This window comes from Talpa europaea (genome assembly GCF_964194135.1).
Source record: "Talpa europaea genome assembly, chromosome: 2".
Taxonomy (NCBI): Eukaryota; Metazoa; Chordata; class Mammalia; order Eulipotyphla; family Talpidae; genus Talpa; species Talpa europaea.
The window spans coordinates 113,833,552-113,855,168 of NC_140068.1; the positions used below are offsets into that span (position 1 = coordinate 113,833,552).

Genomic DNA, 21,617 nt, shown 5'->3' on the forward strand with positions numbered 1-21,617 from the left:
CACAAAAAATATAACAAAATGATCTCTTAAAAATAGGAAAAACCCAGTTTACCACACCTGACTCTCAAAGATTCAGATCAGTACACCCAAGAAGGAGTTAAAGTTTCTTACAGAGAATATTCTTATAGAAGCGAGGTTTAGGATCAACTAGTCTAGAAATTCTGTGGTCGCTTTTAGTTTTAGAAATTCTTCAAAGGCTCTGTGTTACTTATAAAATAGATTCCAAGTTTCTTAATCTGGTGCTCAAGTTCACTTTCTTTGAATGCTGCTTTCCTTCCCCAGCTTTGGGTATCAGTTTATAATCCAGTTAAACTGAATTGTTTATAAAACACCTGTACATGCTCACTTTATTTTCTGTAAGCAATGACCCACTATTGGTCTTCTCCAGCTTTGGTAGGCATCAAGTTTTACATAAAGAATTTCCCAAATTCTATCTTTTTCTGTTTAAAATCCTGTTTTCTCCTGTAAGGAATCTTGTGTTGTATGATAGTCCCTGTGAGCTTCTTGAACACAAAGAACAGTTAATGAGTGTTGTTTCCTTTCCTTATTGTGGTAACTTATTCATTCATTACATATTTACTGAGAATTTCCTATCTAAATTGAGAATCTGCTAATCTAAATGCATTAACTCATGCAATTTTTACCCTCATAATAATAAAAAATAATCTAAACATGTTATTATTTTCTAAATAGGGAAATCAGAATTTGCAGAGTTTTAGCCATTCACCTGAAAATTTAATGGTTGGGCTAGAATTAGTTTCCAGGCATTTCTGATGTTGCTTTCTTCATATTACCAGGGTCTTAAGTCAGCAAATTAGAAGAGTGAATAAATTATGATTTAAAGTGGATTCTCCCAAATCCATTTTCTCATTTCTCAGTAAATGCTGACTCATTTAAATCTCCACAGGGAAGTCACATTCTGATAAACTAGAGTTTGCTCTAAATTTGCAGGAAATTAGTACAGTTTAGTTTAAGAGAGTTTGAAGAAAGAAAATATTCAGCAGAAGTATAATGAGAATTATTTTTGGAATTTGTTATCAATTTTCTATTTAAGATAAAAATTTTGGTACATTTTCTTGTTTTTGTATTTTAAAACTGTATCAGACCTTCAAAGGGCTTAAAACTTTGACTTAGGAATGAACTGCAGCAGAGGAGAATCAGAAGGGACAGAATGATAGTCCCTCTTGAGGAAGCTAAGATCCTAGCACTTTCCTCTGAGATTTGACAAAATTAAAACACAATTAACATAAGAGCTAACTTTTATTAAACATGTAGTGGGTGGTTTACATGTTGTTTAGTGTTTTATATTTTTTTTCTGTGTTTCCAAACTTTATTCATTCTTAAATCACATTTATGGATTTTGTTACATTTAAGCATCCTCTTCAGTCTATAATTTACCTCTTCAGTATATAATTTACCAGTCTATAATTTGCTGAAGGTTTTTCCTTAAATGGACTTTAATTGTCCTACCGTCCCTTTTCTACTAAGCAGCAGTCCATAAGTATGAAGTCTATTTATACACTTTAATATTTCAATCAAAAGTTTTATTTAATATTTCAATTAAAAGTTATTGTACATAATAACAACAACAACAATTTCACGTTACCTGAAAATCATATGTTGTGCCATAACTTGTGAAACGGTATTTTTTTCACTTAATCTTCAAAATAACTCTTTGGGTTAGGAACTTTTATTACCAAAAGAGAAAAGTGAGCAAAGAGAAATGAAGTAGATTGATTAACATCACAAGCTAAATCATAGTTTGAATTGAGATCTGTGTTATCCTGAAGCCAAAGCCATAAAACATTATTATGTTCTTCAGCCAGTACTGCAAAATATTTTATCCTTATCCCAATTTTATATTTGGAACTTTGTAAAAATATGAATGGCCAGGATTTCAGTGAGGGTATAAAAATTGAAATAGTTGTTTAGGGTTGATTTGTCTTTCCAGGTATCTTTACCTGTCTTTAATGATACTCTTGTTTTGAGTTTATAATGGAGAAAAAAGATATATGGATGTGAAAACAATCTCTGCTCATTCCTAGATTTTCCAAATTTCAATTAAATGGCAATGTTTATTCATGTTTTCATATAAGTGTATGGATCTGAGTTCTTATTGAAATAGCCTTTAAAACATTGAAAATAGTAGCAACTAATAGCTGATTTTGATGCAGTTCGCTCCTTAACCTTACCTCAGCTCTCTTACAGAAATCAGTATTGAAAGTTTTAGAGAAAAGTGATTTGTTTGAGCAATTGATGAGTGAGAATTGTTTTCCAAAAACCTGTGAATTGTTCAACCTAAACGGGTCGTGTCTAATACTGGCTGTGCATGTGCCAAATTTGTAATCCACTCTCTTATATTGTTTATGTGTAGGTAGAAGCTATTAATGGATTGAAATGATTGCATTGTCTTTTCATGATTTTCTTCTCCTCTGTTTTTGATTCTCTCCTCCATCTCTTTTTCTTGCCTTCTTATCTTACTTCACTTGTAAGCCCTGAAAGCATGGGTAAGCAGATGCTTGCTTGTGTCTTACAAAGATCATTGGGGCAAATGTATAAAGATCCTTGGACAACTGTGTGAGGGTAAATTTTTAGCACCAAGAATGCTGTATTTTTTTTTTTTTTTTTTGGTGCAGAGAAGTGTCCAATCCCAAGGGCACACTCCAGAAATGGAATATTGGATTTCATGGTCATCTACACATGGATGGGATTGGTAGGCATCTATCTCCTCAATATTTTTCCTCTTTATCTGCCTTCACCTTCTCCTTCACAAAAATGTTCCCTATATAAAACACATTTTGGAAAGCCTGGGTGTGAGCAATTAGAGGTCTAAAATGGAGTGTGTGGGAAGTTAGAAAGGAAGACTTGGTAGTTTGCTTGTCATCCATAAGTGAAGCACAGCGTGCTGCTTCCTGGCTAGAGTTATGGAGAAAAAAAATACCCAAAAGAAACCAGAAAAACAAATATTTGTTGAGGGCGTTGAGTTGAATATTTAAAAAAGAAGGCTAGAAATGGTATAAATGACATCCAAAGTATTTCTCAGAGATGAGGGCCTGAAAAATAGCATTAGCACATCTAAACTGCCACGAGGAAACAGAGATGCACAAGTTTTGCTGTGCTGGTCCCAGGTGAGTACCAGGTGGAAGAACATTAGATTGGAGAATAGAAAAGGTTCTGATCCAATCAACAGCCCAAATGGGATCAGGGTGTTTTGCAATCACCACACCTGCCTGAATCCTTAAGGAACAAATTACACCTGCAGGTCCACATGAGACCCACATCTAAGGCCATGACAAGAGGTGCTTGGTGGGGCAGGGGTTGGGAGTGGAAGAGGGACAGATATAAAAAAGGGAGCCAGCCTGCCACCCACTGGGAAGACTCCAAAGACATTAAGACCGGGATTTCAGTGAGTGCTTCTCAAAGATCACATCTCTAGTAAGACTTAGATGGGCATCTACAACCCCCTTTCATCGAGTCTAGTTGGAAGCAGTAGTGTGAATGAAAGCCAGTTTGAAGATCAATCAACCAAAAAGTGTAAAGACTGAACTAGTCAGTAAGAGACCAAAGAAAACAGGGGAAAGAGAGTTCAACTAAAGTATAGCTTAGAGTTCGTTTCTGGAATATGTTCAGAGCAGGTTTTGATTTGGTCTCAAATTCATCAGAATAAATATTGGACAGTTATCTATTCCATAATTCTACTTTTAGGCAGAATAAAGCTCATTCATCATAGACTATTATATATTAAAAAGCCTTTCCAAGAAAGGTATTATTACAGGAACCCTAGAGATCTATTTAACAGTTAATTCTCTTCAATAATACACCAAATCCCACTTGCTGCATTTTCTTTTCAATTTTAATTTTTCAATTTCTTCTGTTTTAGAGCAGATGTAGCAAAGTTGATAATTTTATTCTATTTCCTACATCTGTATGTGTTTGAAAACTATTTTTACCTGTCTCTCTATTCAGCCTTACGCAAAGCATCTATTTTCAACTAAAGGTTAACTTTTTAAAGATCCTAGGAGGTTCTATTTTCCAAACCTTGAACTGTAAAAAGTCCTTTTCCTAAAACCCAAGCATCTCTTTGTCATGCAGATTTAAGCATTTCCATTCCTTCATTTCAACAGAGATATTTAATAACTCTTAATCTCCCACTGTGATGGCACTAGGTGCCCAAAAAATGGTATTTTAGGTGTTCACATGACCAAGATATGTAATAGACATTTAAGTAATAGTAAAATAATTTTAATCAATAGCCAATAATAAATAATGTACTAAACACTTCATAAACATACCTCATTTAAATCACCCTCACCCTTAATACTATGAGTTTGCAGCTAGCATTATATCCATTTTTTAATTTTATTTTCTTTAAAGATTTATTTATTTATGCATACAAGGGCTGGGGTACAGGCCAGAGATGGGGGGGGCGGTGAGAGGATTCACCAGACACAGAGTGGGGAACAGAACAGGCAGACTGACTGAAATACACTGCTGAGGGGAGCAGCAGGCGCGGCAGGAGAGGTCTGCTGTACCATGTGGTTTCTCCCTGCCTGGCCAGGGATCGAACTCGTGCTGCAGGGGCTGTGGATTGCTTCATAGTGTGGTGCTTAACCCGTTGCGCCACCAGGGAGGCCCATTATATCCATTTTAAATGAGAAATTTGAGACTCTGGTGAAGCCATCTATGTGAGCCCATGTACACAATGGATGTTGGAAGCAGAATAATACATGACACTAGCTACAATGTAGGCTGAAAAGAATGCCAGGAGAGAAAGGCCTGAGGAAGTTAGGCTTTGTAGAGGAGGTGACATGGGCATTGGGCTCTGTATTCATCACAGAATCCTTTCCCCTCTCAGGAAAGGATATGACATGAGCACATTCTCTGCAGATGACTATTACCAATCTTTGCAAATAACTGAGTGCTGCCAAATGTCTTTATCTCTTGGGACCATGTTAAGAAGACACACAGATTGCCAACAAGCACATGAAAAAAAAATGCTTATCATCACTTATCATCAAGGATAAGTGCAAAATCAAAATCACAATGACAATATCTACTTCACACTTGTGAGAATGGCCCATGTCAAAAAGACCAGGAACAACAAGTGCTGGCAAGGACATGGAGAAAAAGAAGCTCTCTTACACTCTTGGTGAGACTGTAGACTGGTCCAACCTCTATGGAAAGCTGTGTGGAGGTTTCTCAACAAATTAAAAATTGATCTCCCATATGACCCAGCAATTTACTCCTAGGCATCAACCAAAGAATACAAAACAATTAATTTGAAGGAATATGTGCACTCCTATACTCATTGCAGCCTTGTTTATAATAGCCAAGCTATGAAAACAATGTAAGTGCCCAAAACAGATGAGCAGATCAGGAAGATGTGGTCTATACCCACAATGGAATACCACTCAACTATTTAAAAAGATAAACTCTTGCCATTTGTAACAACATAGATGAAGCTGGAGGGGATTATGTGAAGCAAAATAAATCAGAAGGAAAGATCAACACTGGATGGCATCACTTTAATGTGGAATATAGAGAAAACAAGAAAAAAAAATCCCATAAACAAACGCTAGAAAACTGATTGTAGAACCCAGGCTACCAGTGGGAATAGGAAGTGGGAAGGCTGAGAACAAAGAGGGGGAAAGCACAAGAGACTGTGGTGGAGGACGATGGCTGGTTGTGTAGGGAGTGTAGCCTAGTGACAACCCAGAAAGGGAGAGCTCAGGTCTCTAAACACAAGCAACATTGTAGGTTTAGAGTCCATTTAACTCAAAGCTACAGATTGAAAGCCAGCAGCTCTGAAAGCCTTCACAAGGTGAGCAAAAAAATGGAGTTGGGACAAAGGTTTGAGGATGGTAAGAAATGTTTGAAGGGAGAGTTGTTAGATGATTTCTCCTTTACTTCCAAATACCACAGGAGGAGGCAGCCTGAACTACTCACCGTGGTATTCAACAGAAGTCCAAACTGGCATGTTTCCTTTGTTGAACAAGACAATGTAAATGACAGAAAAGTTGCCTTATGATGAAATAGCAATGCCTCAGCACCTGTTTCCAATGTCCAATGTTATTTAGAATGATAACAAAGGGGGATCGTGATCAGTAGTCTAAATGTGATCCCCTAGTGACTTTAGTCAACTGGCTGCCTTTTAATGCATTTTCCCTGTTGAAGATAATTTAAATGTTCAAAGACATTGATAGTCTTTGAGAAAAGAAACCCAGTGGGAAGGGTGTGTTATGTGTGGCAAAAGTAGCTGTTTCCAGTCTCTACCTTCTTGGGATACTTGGTGTGATTTGTGCATGTGGCTGAGTCATAATTTCACCGTCTTCCGGAAGTGTGATATGGTCACACTTGTGGGCTAATTGGAGTCAGGTATACTTGAATTCAAATCCTGGCTCTGCTGCTACCTGAATGTCTAGTCTTTTCTAATTTGTAAAAATGAGCATAGTTCCTCTTTCTCATAGTTCCTCGTTTCCTTGAGAATTAACAGATACAAGGAATACACAAAATCAGCACCTGCTTCATAGCCCAGTCCATTAGCACCTTCCTAGGGGTTTGTGCACATTCAAAGAGAAAGATCCAGATAGAGAAAGATAATTCTCTAGAATATTCTCAAGAATTCTGAAGAATAGTTACACAATAAGCTAAACTTCTTTAAAATGAGAGGTTGGTAGTTCTTAGCCCTTGTTGTGGATTCGAATTAGCTGGCAAAATTAAAAAGATTCCTAAGTATGAGATTCACCTCCAAAGATTCTGATTTAATTGTTCTGTGATGCGACAGACTCCTAGTCTAGAATCACACTGGTTCTCAACCTTTAAGTTTCATCAGATAACGAGGGGCTTGTTGAAAATGTAGCAATGGGTGGCCTCCCCATGGCTGAAGGGGTTAAGCACAGCACTGTGAAACTATCCACAGCCACTGCAGCAAGTTCAATCCCAGGCCAGCCAGGGAGATACCCACATGGTACAGCAGACCTCTCCTGTCTCACCGCCACTCCCCTCAGCAGTGTATTTCAGTCAGTCTGCCTGTTCTGTTCCCCACTCTGTCTCTGGTAAATCCTCTTACCCTCCTGCACATCTGGCCTGTACTCCAGTTCTTGTATGCATAAATAAATAAATCTTTAAAAAAAAAAGAAAATGTAGCAATGGGGCCTGGCCCACACAGATCTTATGTACTAGGCTTGAGGCATCCAAGAGAATCAGTGATCTCATTGAAATGTCCATTTCAATCTAAAAATCCCGTGATGCTAATTTTGTGATTTTTTTAAATAGATGACTTCCCTCTCAGTTCAACTGTTCAGAATCAAGTTACAGAGTCTAAAGTCAAAAGTGTGGGATATCACTGTGAAAAATCTGAAAGATGGGTGAACGTAACATCTGACTGATCTTTATGTTTATCTCCACCTGCCAGGTCTTTCCTTTTGAGTTAACAGGGACCTTGTTATAATTCTGTGAACAGGATTTCCTGTTGACGATGACCAAAGAGATTAATTGGAGAACATCCATCACTGACAGGGACAGACAGAATGACCATAGACTCGCTGCTGCTCTTGACAACACAGCATCCTGGGGAGGTAGTTATCTTCCCTCCCTTGAGACCAAACCAAAGAAAAACGGAGATGGGAAAAGAAATAACTTTTTTATTTAGCAGGGCAGATGCTTGACTTTTGAAGATCTCTGGGACTTTAATTTTTTTTTAATTTTTTAAAAAGATTTATTTATTTATGCTTACAAGAGCTGGGGTACAGGCCAGAGGTGTGTGTGGAGGGATGAGAGGATTCACCAGAGACAGTGGGGAACAGAATAGGCAGACTGACTGAAGTACACTGCTGAGGGGAGCAGCGAGAGAGTCAGGAGAGGTCTGCTGTTCCATGTGGGTTGCTCCCTGGCTGGCCGGGGATCGAACTCGTGCTGCAGAGGCTGCGGATTGCTTCATAGTGCGGTGCTTAACCCCTTGTGCCACCAGGGAGGCCCAGATCTCTGGGATTTTTAAAAGAATCTGCCCAGTGATAAACTGGACCACTTCTCCCTTCTTTTATTTCTCCTCCTGGATTCCTCTTTCTTTCACCGGCTAAATAATCCTTCACTTAGCAGTAGGCTTTTTGCCACTTTCAAAGAAAAATTAAAAAACAACTATAATGGGGTCAAAACTATCATAATTATGAAATTGTTGTTTTGGATAACCATGTTGTATGTGAATAATAAACTTGTAGTCAAGGAAGTTTATAAATTTGTAAATAAACTTATGCAAGAATGGAAATGTGGAAAAAAAGACAAATTCAGATTCTTTTTATTTGCTTTCCCCTTTAAATGTATTTATTCCTATAAGAACACTTTGTCTATGGAGATAGCGTCATGATCTCAAGATTAGACAAGTCAAAAAAGAAATAATAACACACCAGTGAAACCACCCAAATCCTGGTCATTTAACATCCAGGTACTCACCACACATACTAGGTTCCCAACTGGATCATGGTCATAAAGGACACAATCTAATGGGCAATGTGGCCTCTATACCCTGCGCTACCAGGTTGAGAGCTGACATGTGCTGTGATTCAGCAGCAGTGTAAGCCCTAATGGTCCCAAAAATCTTTCTCAAGAACCAGTCACCATATGTGCCCTCTTCCCAATGGTCTGCCGAGCCTTGCCATCGGTGAGATATGGACCTTAAACATCCACTCTAAGCATGAGCCTTTGTTTCAGAAAGGGAAGGGAGTGAGCCAAGGTCCTCTGGCCTCTATTGACTTGGAGCCTTTCACCAGGCCCAGGGGCTTATTATCCAGAAAGACAGGGGTTTTTATACCCAGTGGAAGGAGCTGCTGTACAGGATACAGAGTACAGAGCAATATGGTGGCAAGGCTCCTGTCACAGGGTTGTTCCAGAATGGTGGCTCCAGGGATGACAGTCCCAGGAATGGCGGGCTCTGGGGATGGTGTTGGAAGGAAGGGGATCTCGCCTGTTAAATGAAATGGACTTAGTGGATGGGTACTAACAAGATAAATTTTACCATTTTTTAAGTTTGCCCTGAGTTGGATTTTGATTGGACATGAAAAGAATCATTGTGTTATTAAATTTATTTAAAATTAAAATCGTTAAAAATAGGACACTAAGTTCCTATCAGACCTTATTTCTTGTTTGAAAGACAGTGGATTTTTATGAAATTTCAAACAGAGGGGGCATTCATTGTCTTTTGCCAGGGATGTTTAATTTTATTGATTTATTTACATGTAGTGTTCGTTATGAGGCAGACACTGTTTGCCTCAGTGTACTACTTAGGTACTACTATTGTTTTCATTCTGCAGAAGAGAGTGGTTTAATGTGCCTGGGCTCCTGGGCCAGATCCAGGATTTAAACACAGACTGTTGGTACCCAGGGTGTGTGGCTGCTGTGCTATGCCCCTGCTAATGCTGGGCGAAATCGCCTACTCTGGGAAAAGAGAAAAATTGAGCTGGTTCTTCAATGTAGGTCCCTAGACTGATGTGATCAGTGGGAAATGATCATCAGATCTCTTGCTTAAAATGCCAATTCCTAGACTTTCCATGTGGATTTCTGATTCTGGAAGTCTAGGTATTTAAAAAAATTAAACTCGATGATGTTTGGGGAAATCCAGCTTTGCTGAAACCCAAGAATCTTTAATTGGAACATCTTTCCGATAACCTTAAAATGAATGTGATGTTAGGGAGCAGCAGTGGCTTATGCTACTACCTCCCATACATTTTCTAGACATCCCAGTTCTGGTGTCTGAACCATAATCACTGATGGCAACAATTCTGACCACTCCACCCCCACCTCCATCTGCCAGCAACCTCCAAGCTGCATCGAGTCCTCTGAGCCTCCCACACCTTGCCTGCTTTCCTTCCTTAAAAGCCTAGAGCCCACACTCCTCTTACAGGCTTAATCTGTCCTTACTGAAGGCAAGGTGGACATTTTTATTATCTATAATTAACTGCCACTCCCCTTCTCTGCTCTGCCAACAGTTATGCAGCTCAGGTGGATGACCCCACCACTCAACAATCTTCCCTCATTCAAACTGAATGGACCAGACACAGCAAATGTTTAAACACAGCACTGGTGGTAGGACTTAGCCTGCTTCAGACCACTTTCCTTCCGGGCTTCTGTGTTCCATCTCCTTCTTAGCCTCTTCCTACTTGCAAACTGACAGGAGGCTGGAGACTCTAGCCAGTCTCTGTCCCATTTTTGTGTATCTAAGTGGCTGAGAGAAGCTGACTACACAAACCGGAGGGGTGAGGAGAATGTTATTTTGATTTTGCTAATTTCAGTTCTGTGAATGAATGCATTGACCTAAGCAAATCAACCAGATAATTTCCAGCCCCTCTTGATTTCAGAACACTAGAGCATGCCTCAGAAAATGGAGGCAGGGAAGAGGGAGGCTTACATGCCTTGGAGGTTGCCTCAAGAATTTGGCTTGAGAGGGAAGCAAAACCAATTCAGAAGAGGCCACTGGGGGGCAGTGAAGACAGAATGTAATCAGTGCCCTGTGGCAAAGTGCTATCACTTCCTAACAGTTACAAAGCTAGCATTTCCAGAACAGCATTTCCTTCTCAGCCCTGCCTTGTGACGTCCAAGAATTAAATCACTTATCTGTTTATGTGCCCTTCTCCTCAGTGCATCCCTGGAACCCTTTGGCACAAACCTATCATCAGGTTATTCCAACTGAATCTCTAAAAATTCCATGGAAAAGAGAAAATATCCTTATAAAAAATCTGCCTGTCGGGAGATTCCATCAATCATTCTAGCTTCACACTGCACTCCAAATGCTCTGGCAAGATATTCTAAATGCACCCTGGAATGGAAGAGCAATCAAACTGGAGCCTAACTGACCATCTTGAAATAGGTAATATAGATGTATTTATCAGCCACTCTTCACAGCAAGAACTCCAGAGTTCACTGCTAATTCCTCGAGGCAGTAACTGCATTAATCTAATGCAGTAACTGCATTAATCTAAACTGCATTAATCTAGATAAGACAGCTCTAGAAACTCAGCACTGATCTCAGGAGCCACTATTCCACTGTATTTCAGTAAGGTACGTCAGGGTGTCCTAGCTTCCTCAGCTGCAAACTCAACCTTTTCGAGGAGGTAAAAGCATCCCTGATGCCTTTCAAACTTTTGCTTTGGTGTAAGGAGGTGCTAGAAACATTTTTTTTTTTTTAATCATAGCTCTCTAAAAGACATTTGTAGCTAGTCAGGTAGCATGCTTTCATATCACATTCAAGATGTTTGGATTTATTCATTCTATTATATGCTTCCCAATTCCAGCAAAAGTTCAGTAGAGGTAATCAATTTAGAAATCCCAATTGTTGAACAGCTACAGTGCAGCTTATACTGTTACAGTCAACACTGCACTATGAATACAACCAACATGCAAATGACAGGAGTTTCCTCTCTTCCTCCCATTTTATTACCTTGAGCTCCTTGACTGTAGAAGAATCTTTGAGCTGATTCAACATCCAAAAGTCTATGAGCAGACTCCACATCCAGAAAATAATCCATTTTGGGATAATCCATCCTTGATGTTCCAAACACAGAGTTTTAGAAGAAAATAGTCACTTGAATGCCTATGAAAGAAGAAAAAAGCCATAACATATATACTGTTAAAAATGTCCTCTACCTATTACATTGGAAATATATATAGGAAATATTTTTACTTTTAATAGGAAATATCCCATTAGTTGACTGAAATTTCCCATTCTAAAGCCACAGCTCAATATATCTTTCCTTCTGCATAAAAAAAAAATGCATCATTTAGCCAACATTCATTAAAGGAAATACATTTCTACTCAGAAAAAAAACATGATTTAGGCTAAAGAGAGACAACATACCAGTTTCTTCTTCCTGTATATTAACTGGAAAATTAAAATCTATTAAAATCACATGCTAGCTATCAGTTTTTAAAAGGCCTGTATGGTAAATGGCATCATTAAGTGCCAGCTGTTCTGAGTATTGATCTCCAATTGATCCAGGGAGTTTTAATTCCCTTGAGCAGCAGGAACTGCCTGGGAACCAGAGGCTCCACTCCCAGATGCCTCTGTTTATGACACATGCTGACGTGCTTGCTGTAAAAAATCCCTTTCATTTCTTCTTTTCAGTGATTCCCTTCAGCACATTTTATAAAGTGTGGAGGATCATCACCTGCTTGTCCCTGATACAGGATGCTTTTGAGTAAAATTTCTGGTTTGTAAAGTAGTGACAATTATTTCAGAATTGTAATGATCCTCATAATATCATCATACACCAGCCTGTCAAAAAGCTATTTCACTTCATTGAAACAAGTTCAGCCTGTTGGGTTCTTTCTAGCATAGGTAACCTTTTCCTGATGCCCATACAGATGAAGTCTCCCTATTTCTGCAGGGTGATTGTGGAAAGAATTTACAAGACACAGTCTTTAGAATCAAGCTCAGATGGATAATCCAATTGGTTTCTCTTTCTAACAGTGCACATTTAATTTAAGAAATCAAGTTCAGTAAGAGAAAACTTTAAAAAATGCCCAAAGTTACCCCAAAAGCAAATCATACTTACTGTAGACAAAACAAAACAAAACAAAACAAAACAAAACAAAACAAAAAACCACCACCAAAAAACAAACCAAGAGTTAACTGCCCGCAGTAAAAACAAGAGCACTTTCAGTAAGAATGTCTTTGATGTCACTAAATATCCCCAGTGAAAGTAAACAATTTTGATTGTCTGATTTGAACGGCGATGAATAATGTATACCGTCCACTGGACTTCCTTTATCAGATAAAATGGCCTAAGTATGTTACCTTAGCAACGGAAGGTGACGCCAGCCTCAGCCTCTTTGTATCCTCCTCTGTGAGGGAAGAAAATGACCGGTTTCCCGTGTAAAACTTTGGCAGAAAACCGTCACCATCTTCACACATAACTGGCACGCAGGTTCCTCTACCCTCTCCCCCTCCACCTCCTATGCAGAGAAGTGCCAGAGACATTGAAAAAAAAAAACGTTTTTTGCTTTCATAATTTATTTTTATAGTCCCAGTTTGATCTGCAATTTCAACAGAATTACATGATTAAACAGTTAATATGATAGGAAAGTTGTCTAACAATTGCCGGGGTACCAGCCCTCAGCCTAATGCTGGCTAAAGGTGGCAGGGAAAGGCCATTTTTACTTAGTCTGTGTTAAACATTCCCCTTAAAATTAATCTACAGATCAGTCACCATCGAGGCTGAAAATAACTCTTCCCTTCTGTGAATCAGTCTCTAGAAGAAGCTTAAAAAGCTGTCTGAAATTTCCCAGGTTTTGAAAGATGCATCCTAACAGATCTTTTGGGATACACCCCCTGGTAAAGGAAAGGTAGCCAAGAAGACACCGGGAAGGGAAGCGTCTGGAAGTAAGCAGGTACTCACCAGCACTTGCTGACCCTCTCCACAGGACACGAGCGCACAGAAAACCAAGCTGCTGCGGAACGCTGCTGAGCCCGCGAGCCCAAGTGAACAGCTTCTAATTTTCCCTTCAATCTCAATTCAAGAGCACTGAGCAGAGAAAAGTGATGGATTTGCCCATTTTATATTGTGATGAAATTCTACCCCTAAGATGAGATCTGACTGAAGCTGCTCTTTAAAACACATTAGACTGCTAATTTAAGAAAATTGAAAGGTTTTGTTTTACTGTCTTTTATGTGTTCTCTCTGCTACCCCCTCAATTTAATTTGCATTTAAAATTATGCTCATGTCTCCTCAGTTCTCCAAGGTGTGGAGTACTTTCTAATCATGACGACTGCTTGGGTAGGGGTTGGTGCAAAGCCACTTTTATTCTGAGCTACAAAATAAGGTGGGTAATTATAATAGTGAACTGCTTTCTGAAGTGAAATGCAGAAAGAACATTTGATTCCATATCCTCCCTCTTCGCTGGCATTTCTTCCTCTGCCTGTTTTTGATTGCTTGGTCAAATCTTCCCAAATCAAGCCAATGTGTCCAAATGCATTCTACTATATCTGAATGGAACAAAATAATCCCACAAACAAACAAACAAACAAACAAACACAACACTTTGGTTAGATGGCTGAGCTTATTCTGATTGTGTATCCCCTTTCCAAGCCTCAGTAAGGACTTTTTGACACAATACTTTGAGATCTGCTCATGAAATGCATAATAACAGCCAAATGCAAGCCTGATATTGGGTTTTCCACAAAACTCTTGCACTTCTTGTTGACCAAGCAGAATTGGCAATAAAGTGGTGTGGTGTGCGGCATATTCGATTATTAAGAAAACAGAAGATATATTTAAGAAGTCTTGGAAGGAAGGCCACCAGACCCCTCTCTCCCATATACATAGTTCTGCTGGGTACCCTTAAGACAAAGCTGAAATCTGTTATTTGTCTTGTGAGTTTGCCTATTCAATCAAAACAAATCAGACACTGAGCTGGTGCTGCAGAGAATTAGGCTTGATGAAAGAGGAAACTAAAACTACCAATTACATGCTTTTGCAGGAAAAGTCAAATTTGAACTTAGAAAACTCAAAGCCTTACCCACACCCAAGGTCTTACTTCTCTAAGGTTACATTACTATTCAACCCCCAGTGGAGGCATGTCGAACACTTGACATTGACAAGAGGAGAAAGCTGTCTTCTGATTCCTTTAGCTTACAGTACGGTGTGGGCGACAGGCTGTGAACTCTCTATTGTGATTGTACTAAAATTGTAATGACTCATTGAGAGAGAGAGACAGAGACAGAGAGAGAGAGAGATAGAGAGAATATGCACAGTCCATTGCTCCTGACAAACACAAGCATTTAGGTGAGCACAAATGAAGTATTTGAAAAACTGAGTTGATTCCTTGGAGTTGTGGGATGGGTTTGGAAGTTAGTAATTTCTGGACATTTGACCAAGGAAGGCAAATTTGAATGTCTTACAAAGTGAATATATAATGTAAAAGGGTCATGATACGAGAACTGTAGAGAGGTAAATTTCAATTTAGAGAAAAGAAACGTATTTGGGAAGGGGATGATTATTCACTTGTTTTTTTAAGGTTTATTTTATTTATGCCTACAAGAACTGGGGTGTAGGCCAGAGGTGTGTCGGGGGTGGGGGCATGTGTGTGTGAGAGGATTCACTAGAGACAGAGTGGGGAGTAGAACAAGCAGATCTGCTGAAATACACTGCTTAGGGGAGCAGCTGGCAAAACAGGAAAGGTCTGCTGCACCATGTGGGTTAGTTCCCTGGCCTGGGATTGATCTCAGGCTGGCGATAGCTTGATAGTGCTGAGACTTAACCCCTTGTGCCACTAGGGAAGCCCCTTATTATTCACTTGTAAAAAAGAACTTCATTTTACTAAATAATTAACTTTTGTGATCTTTAACAAAATATGACTCGTTTCTAAAATATATGTTCAAACATGATTTTAAGAATGACACTAGAGGACCTGCCTGGTGGCACAGCAGTTGAGTGCTGGGCTGTGAAGCTGCCCACAGCCTCTGTAGCGCCTGTTCAATGCCCGGCTGCCTGCAAGGGTCCCACATGGTGCGCAGACCTCTCCTGCTGCCCACCGCTCCCCTCAGCAGTGTATTTCGTCAGTCTGCCTGTTCTGCTCCCTGCTCTGGCTCTGGTGAATTCTCTCAGCCTCCCACGCTTCTGACTGTACCCAGTGCTTGTATAAATAAATAATCTTTTTTTTTTTTTTTTAAGAATGACACTATATGGTTTCACACACATAAAGAAAGAAACAAAACAAATAAACAAAATTAAACAAAAATAAACAAAGATGCTACAAGATCAGATCAGTAGTTACCATACCAAAAAGGGGGAAGGGGTTGGAAAATCAGATGAAAGAGCTCAGTTATATTGGTGAAGGATAGAATTGGATTTTTAGTGTGAACTTAATGTAGTATATAAAGATGTTGATTTATAATGATCTATATCTGAAATCTAGATAGGATCCTATAGTGATAAAACCAGTTACTTTAATTAAAAAAAGAAAGAGTATATGTATTCCATATAAATGTGGCGTCTGTCACTATTTTGATTTTAAATGGGATTTGCAGAATACTTGTGAAGATAAAGGTTATTTCCACTTTCAAAAAACAATTTTTACTTTCTGGAGAGTATACCTATTACATATAGAAATAGCTGTGTGAGGAATTATTTTTGAAGGTGGGGAATCATTATAATGTTCAACAGCCATTGTCAAAATCTGATCATCTCAGCTCTGCTTTATAACTTTGATGAACTCAAAAGAAACTTTTATAATGATTCATTGTTCTGGGATATAATAGAACCAGACAGAGAAGGAGACAAGGTTAGACCAAGTATTCAGACTAACATTTACGCAACACTGAACAATTCAGCCTAAAACATCCTCAAGATATCAGCTCAAAAAGTTAACTTGCACAGTATTAGCATATCTCAGTGAGTTAGACATAAAGTCATTATTCAAAAAATGACCGTAGTACAGTCATTTTTTTATATGGATGATATTACAATATGAAAGTGGAGAACTACAAGGCTGAAATAAATAATCCAGAATTACTAAAAATACATGGCAAGGCAACAATGTGCATGCTTATCTGCCTTCAGTTTGGTGGTGAGAAGATACATATGTGCTCTATATGCAAAAGGAAGAAGTATTCCAATAAATAAAAAATGGAGGTATACTTCAAGATGCAATCTATCGATCAGTAAAGACGTCAGCTTTATTAATTTATTTCTGAGGTGTACTTATTAATCCTATTGGAAGATATAAGACCCAAGAAAAGAAGGAAAGGAAAGGGAGAGAAGTGCTCATATTTGCAAGTAGAACAGCTTGCTCTTTCTCATGTTATTTGATTGACTTCTGTCAGTTAGTTCCCTTGGTGGGATAACTCAATCGAAGATCTTTGGTTAAGTGTTAGCCTAAACAAATACAGAAAATGACATATTAATTTATCATTGAATTTTTATTGGTGAATAGTTGGCCCAGCAAATTGAATTATGAAGAGTTTTTATTCAAATGCAGTGATTCCTCTCTACTTGGCAAGTATCTCTCAACTCTTCATTCAAAAGAAATCTCTTATTCTCTGCTCATTTGAACTTACCTTTAAATGGGTAAGAGTACAGTAAACATTTTATCTGATGTTTTATTCATATTGAAATCTTCCTGGGGAGGAAGCATTTAAGCCATCATCTGTTACTTTTACTATAGAATGAATAAATTTCCAGTTCTTCATGAAAAGGTTTTGATGAGAGTTAGAAAGCTAAAGAAGTCTGAGAGAACTGAGAAGATAAACTGAGAGAAAATAGTCTCACAGTGAAGAAGAGTTTAATTTTATTCCATGTAAATCTGCAATCATGTTTTCTTGGATTATGTGTGAGATACCCAGGTATATAGCTAGCAGACAAGACATTAAAGCAGAGTCAGCATCCCAATTTGGAACAGGTCTAGGTGCACTCTTAAAGGTGCAGAGGCAGATTCCTACATCCTAGTCAAGACCATTATGTCTAAGTGGTTTCCCTTAGCCCATCTTTGGTTATAAGGAACAATTTCTAAAACATAATCATGCAGCCTTTGGTTCTTGAAAATGCATTGGAGCAAGCCACTAGAGTGGAGCAGGAGATTGGTCAATTTGTTTTTGTTTTTTTTTTTTTTTTTTTTTTTATAAATTTTATTGTTATATTCCCCATACAATTGCATCCCCCCATTCTGACCCCAATCCCTCCCCTCCCGCCCCCGCCCCCCTAAAAGTGTCTCTGGTTCATAGTTTTTTGTTGATTTTGATTTTCACTTTCTTATAGTTATTCATTTTCCTGGTCCCTTATTTAAGTTTTCTAGATTCCTGCTATGAGTGAGACCATCCGGTATTTTTCTTTTTCTTTTTGGCTTATTTCGCTGAGCATGATCCCTTCCAGCGCCATCCATGTTGCTGCAAATTGCATGTGTTTATCTTTTTTGAATGCTGAGTAATATTCCATGGTATATATGTACCACATCTTCTTGATCCAGTCATCTATTTTTGGGCATTTGGGTTGTTTCCAAAGCTTAGCTATTGTAAACAGTGCTGCTATAAACATAGGGGTGCAGGTGTTCTTTGGAATTGATGTTTCTGTGTCCTTTGGGTAAATACCTAGGAGTGGAATTGCTGGGTCATATGGAAGCTCTATGTTTAGTAGGTCCAGAAATCTCCACACAGCTTTCCACAGTGGTTGGACCAGTTTGCACTCCCACCAACAGTGCAGAAGAGTTCCTTTTTCTCCACACCCTCGCCAACATTTGTTGTTGCTAGTTTTTTTAATATGTGCCATTCTCACTGGTGTAAGATGGTATCTCATGGTAGTTTTGATTTGCATTTCCCTGATGACAAGTGATGTTGAACATTTTTTCATATGCCTGTTGGCCATTTGCATTTCCTCTTCAGAGAAGTTTCTTTTAAGCTCTTCTGCCCATTTTTTGACTGGATTATTTTCTTTGTTGTTGTTGAGACTCATCAGCTCTTTGCAGATTTTTGTGATCAGTCCTTTATCATTAGTGTTGGGTGCAAAAATGTTCTCCCAATTGGTGGGGTTTCTCTTTGTTTTTGTTATTGTCTCTTTTGCTGTGCAAAAGCTCTTTAATTTGATATAGTCCCAGCTGTTTATCTTTGCCTTCACTATCACTGCTTTGGGTGATGTGTCTGTAAAGATGTCTTTGATGTGCAAATCACGTAGTGTTTCGCCTATATTTCCTTCTATATATTTTATGGTTTCAGGTCTTATGTCTAGTTCTTTAATCCATTTTGAGTTGATTTTTGTGTATGGTGTGAGGTGGTGGTCAAGCTTCATTCTTTTGCATGTAGCGACCCAGTTTTCCCAGCACCATTTATTGAACAAACTTTCTTTGCTCCAATACATAGTCTTTGCTCCTTTGTCAAAGATTAGTTGACCATAAACCTGTGGGTTTATTTCTGGATTTTCTATTCGATTCCATTGGTCTGTATGTCTGTTCTTGTTCCAATACCATGCGGTTTTGATGATTATGGCTTTGTAGTATAGTTTGAAGTCTGGGAGTCTGATGCCTCCATTCCCTTCTTTTTTTTTCAGGAGAGCTTTGGCTATTCGGGGTTTTTTGTGATTCCATATGAATTTCATCAATAATTGTTCTATTTCTTTGAAGAATGACATTGAAATTTTGATTGGAATAGCATTGAATCTGTATATTGCTTTTGGAAGGATGGCCATTTTAATAATGTTTATTCTTCCAATCCATGAGCAGGGGATGTCTCTCCATTTCTTTGTGTCTTCTTCTATTTCTTTTAACAGTGTTTTATAGTTTTCTTTGTATAGGTCCTTTACCTCTTTTGTTAGATTTATTCCCAAATATTTGATTTTTTTTGTTTCAATAACAAAAGGGATGGTCTTTTTGATTTCTTCTTCTTCAGATTTATTGTTTGTGTATAGGAAGGCTACTGACTTTTGCATGTTGATTTTTTATCCTGCCACTTTACTGAACTGATTGATGAGTTGAATTAGCTTTTCTGTGGAGTTTTTGGGGTTCTCTATGTATAATATCATATCGTCTGCAAACAGTGATAGTTTGACTTCTTCTTTTCCTATTTGGATTCCTTGGATGTCTTTCTCTTGTCTTATTGCCCTGGCTAGGACTTCCAGTATTATATTGAAAAGCAATGGTGAGAGTGGACATCCTTGTCTTGTTCCAGATCTTAATGGAATTGCTTTCAGCTTTTCACCATTGAGAATGATACTGGCTGTTGGCTTGTCATAGATGGCCTTTATGATGTTGAGGTATGTTCCTTGTATCCCAAGAATTTCAAGGGCTTTTATCATGAATGGGTGTTGCACTTTGTCGAAAGCTTTCTCAGCATCTATTGATATTATCATATGGTTTTTATATTTCTTTTTGTTGATGTGTTGGATAACGTTGATTGATTTTCGGATGTTAAACCATCCTTGTGCCCCTGGAATGAATCCAACTTGGTCGTGGTGAATTATCTTATGGATACATTGTTGGATTCTGATAGCTAAAATTTTATTGAGGATTTTTGCATCAGTGTTCATTAGGGAGATTGGCCTGTAGTTTTCCTTTTTTGTGTTGTCCTTGTTCGGTTTTGGTATTAGTGTAATGTTGGCTTCATAGAACGTGTTTGGTATTGTTCCTTCCTTCTCAATTTTTTGGAAGAGTTTGTGAAGGATAGGCACTAATTCGTCTCTGAATGTTTGGTAGAATTCATTTGTAAATCCATCAGGTCCTGGGCTTTTGTTTTTGGGGAGGTTTTTGATTACCATTTCAATTTCGCTAATTGTAATTGGTCTGTTTAGGTGTTCTATTTCTTCTTTATCTAGCTTTGGGTGATTGTAGAGTTGTAGGAATTTGTCCATCTCCTCTAGATTGTTAAACTTGTTTCCATATAACTGTTCATAGTAGTTGCTGATTATTCTTTTGATTTCTGCTGTGTCCGTTGTGATTTCTCCTCTTTCATTGATGATCCTGTTTATTTGTGCTTTCTCCCTTTTTTCCTTTGTGAGCCTGGCTAGGGGTTTGTCTATTTTATTGATTTTTTCAAAGAACCAGCTCTTGGTTTCATTGATCTTTTGGATTGTTTTTTTAGTTTCAATTTCATTTATTTCTGCTTTGGTTTTTATTATTTCTTTTCTTCTACTGGTTTTGGGGTTTTTTTGTTGTTCTTTTTCTAGATCTTTGAGCTTCGAGATTAGGTTGTTTCTTTGCGTTCTTTCTTGTTTCTTGATGTGAGCTTCTATTGCTATATATTTTCCTCTTATTACTGCTTTTGCTGCATCCCATACATTTAGGATATTGGTGTCCTCCTTGTCGTTCAATTCAAAAAATTTTTTAATTTCTTCTTTGATCTCCTCATTAGTCCAGTGCTCTTCCAGTAGTGTGGTTTTTAATCTCCATGAGGTAGGAAAGTTCCTTGCCTTCTTTTTATGGTTTATTTCTAGTTTGATGCCTTCATGGTCAGAAAAGATGGTTGATATGATTTCAGTCTTGGTGTATCTGTTGATGTTTGTCTTGTGCCCCAGTATGTGATCGATCCTGGAGAATGATCCGTGTGCGCTTGAGAAAAATGTGTACTCCATTTTTTTGGGGTTTAGTGTTCTATAGATGTCTGTTAAGCCCAATTGCTCTAGGTCTTTATTTAGAGCTTTGGTTTCTTTACTTATTTTTTGTCTTGTTGATCTATCCATTGTTGATAGTGGTGTGTTGAAGTCTCCCACTACGTATGTGTTTTCTCTGATGTCTGTTTTCAGAGAGGACAACAGTTGTCTGATATATTTTGGTGCTCCTTCGTTTGGTGAGTATATGTTAATGAGTGTTATTTCTTCTTGAAGTATTGTCCCCTTGATCATAATGTAGTGACCATTGGGGTCTCTTTTTATCTTTTTGAGTTTGAAATCTGTTTTATCTGATATAAGTATAGCTGTTCCTGCTTTCTTTTTTGGTCCATTTGCTTGTAGGATTGTTTTCCATCCTTTAACTTTGAGCCTATTTTTATCTTTTGTAGCTAAATGTGTTTCCTGGAGACAGCAAAAGGTTGGGTTTTGTTTCTTAATCCAGGCTGCAACTCTGTGTCTTTTTATTGAAGAGTTTAGTCCATTTACATTTAGAGTTAATATTGATATGTTAACATCTGTATTTGCCATTGTGTTTGTCTTTCC

The 21,617-nt window shown here is 38.2% G+C and overlaps 1 protein-coding gene across 1 annotated transcript in view; it reads right to left on the minus strand.

Annotated features, from left to right (window-relative positions):
* LOC311167460 (phosphatase and actin regulator 1-like) overlaps positions 1-11,531 on the minus strand; it is a gene marked incomplete at both ends in the record, with an annotated part of 511,830 nt that extends 500,299 nt beyond the window's left edge. The window contains one exon of the mRNA XM_084228480.1: positions 11,429-11,531. Within this exon, the coding sequence (XP_084084606.1) occupies positions 11,429-11,531 (103 nt within the window). The remainder of the gene's footprint in view (positions 1-11,428) is intronic.
* Between the last annotated feature and the right edge of the window lie 10,086 nt (positions 11,532-21,617).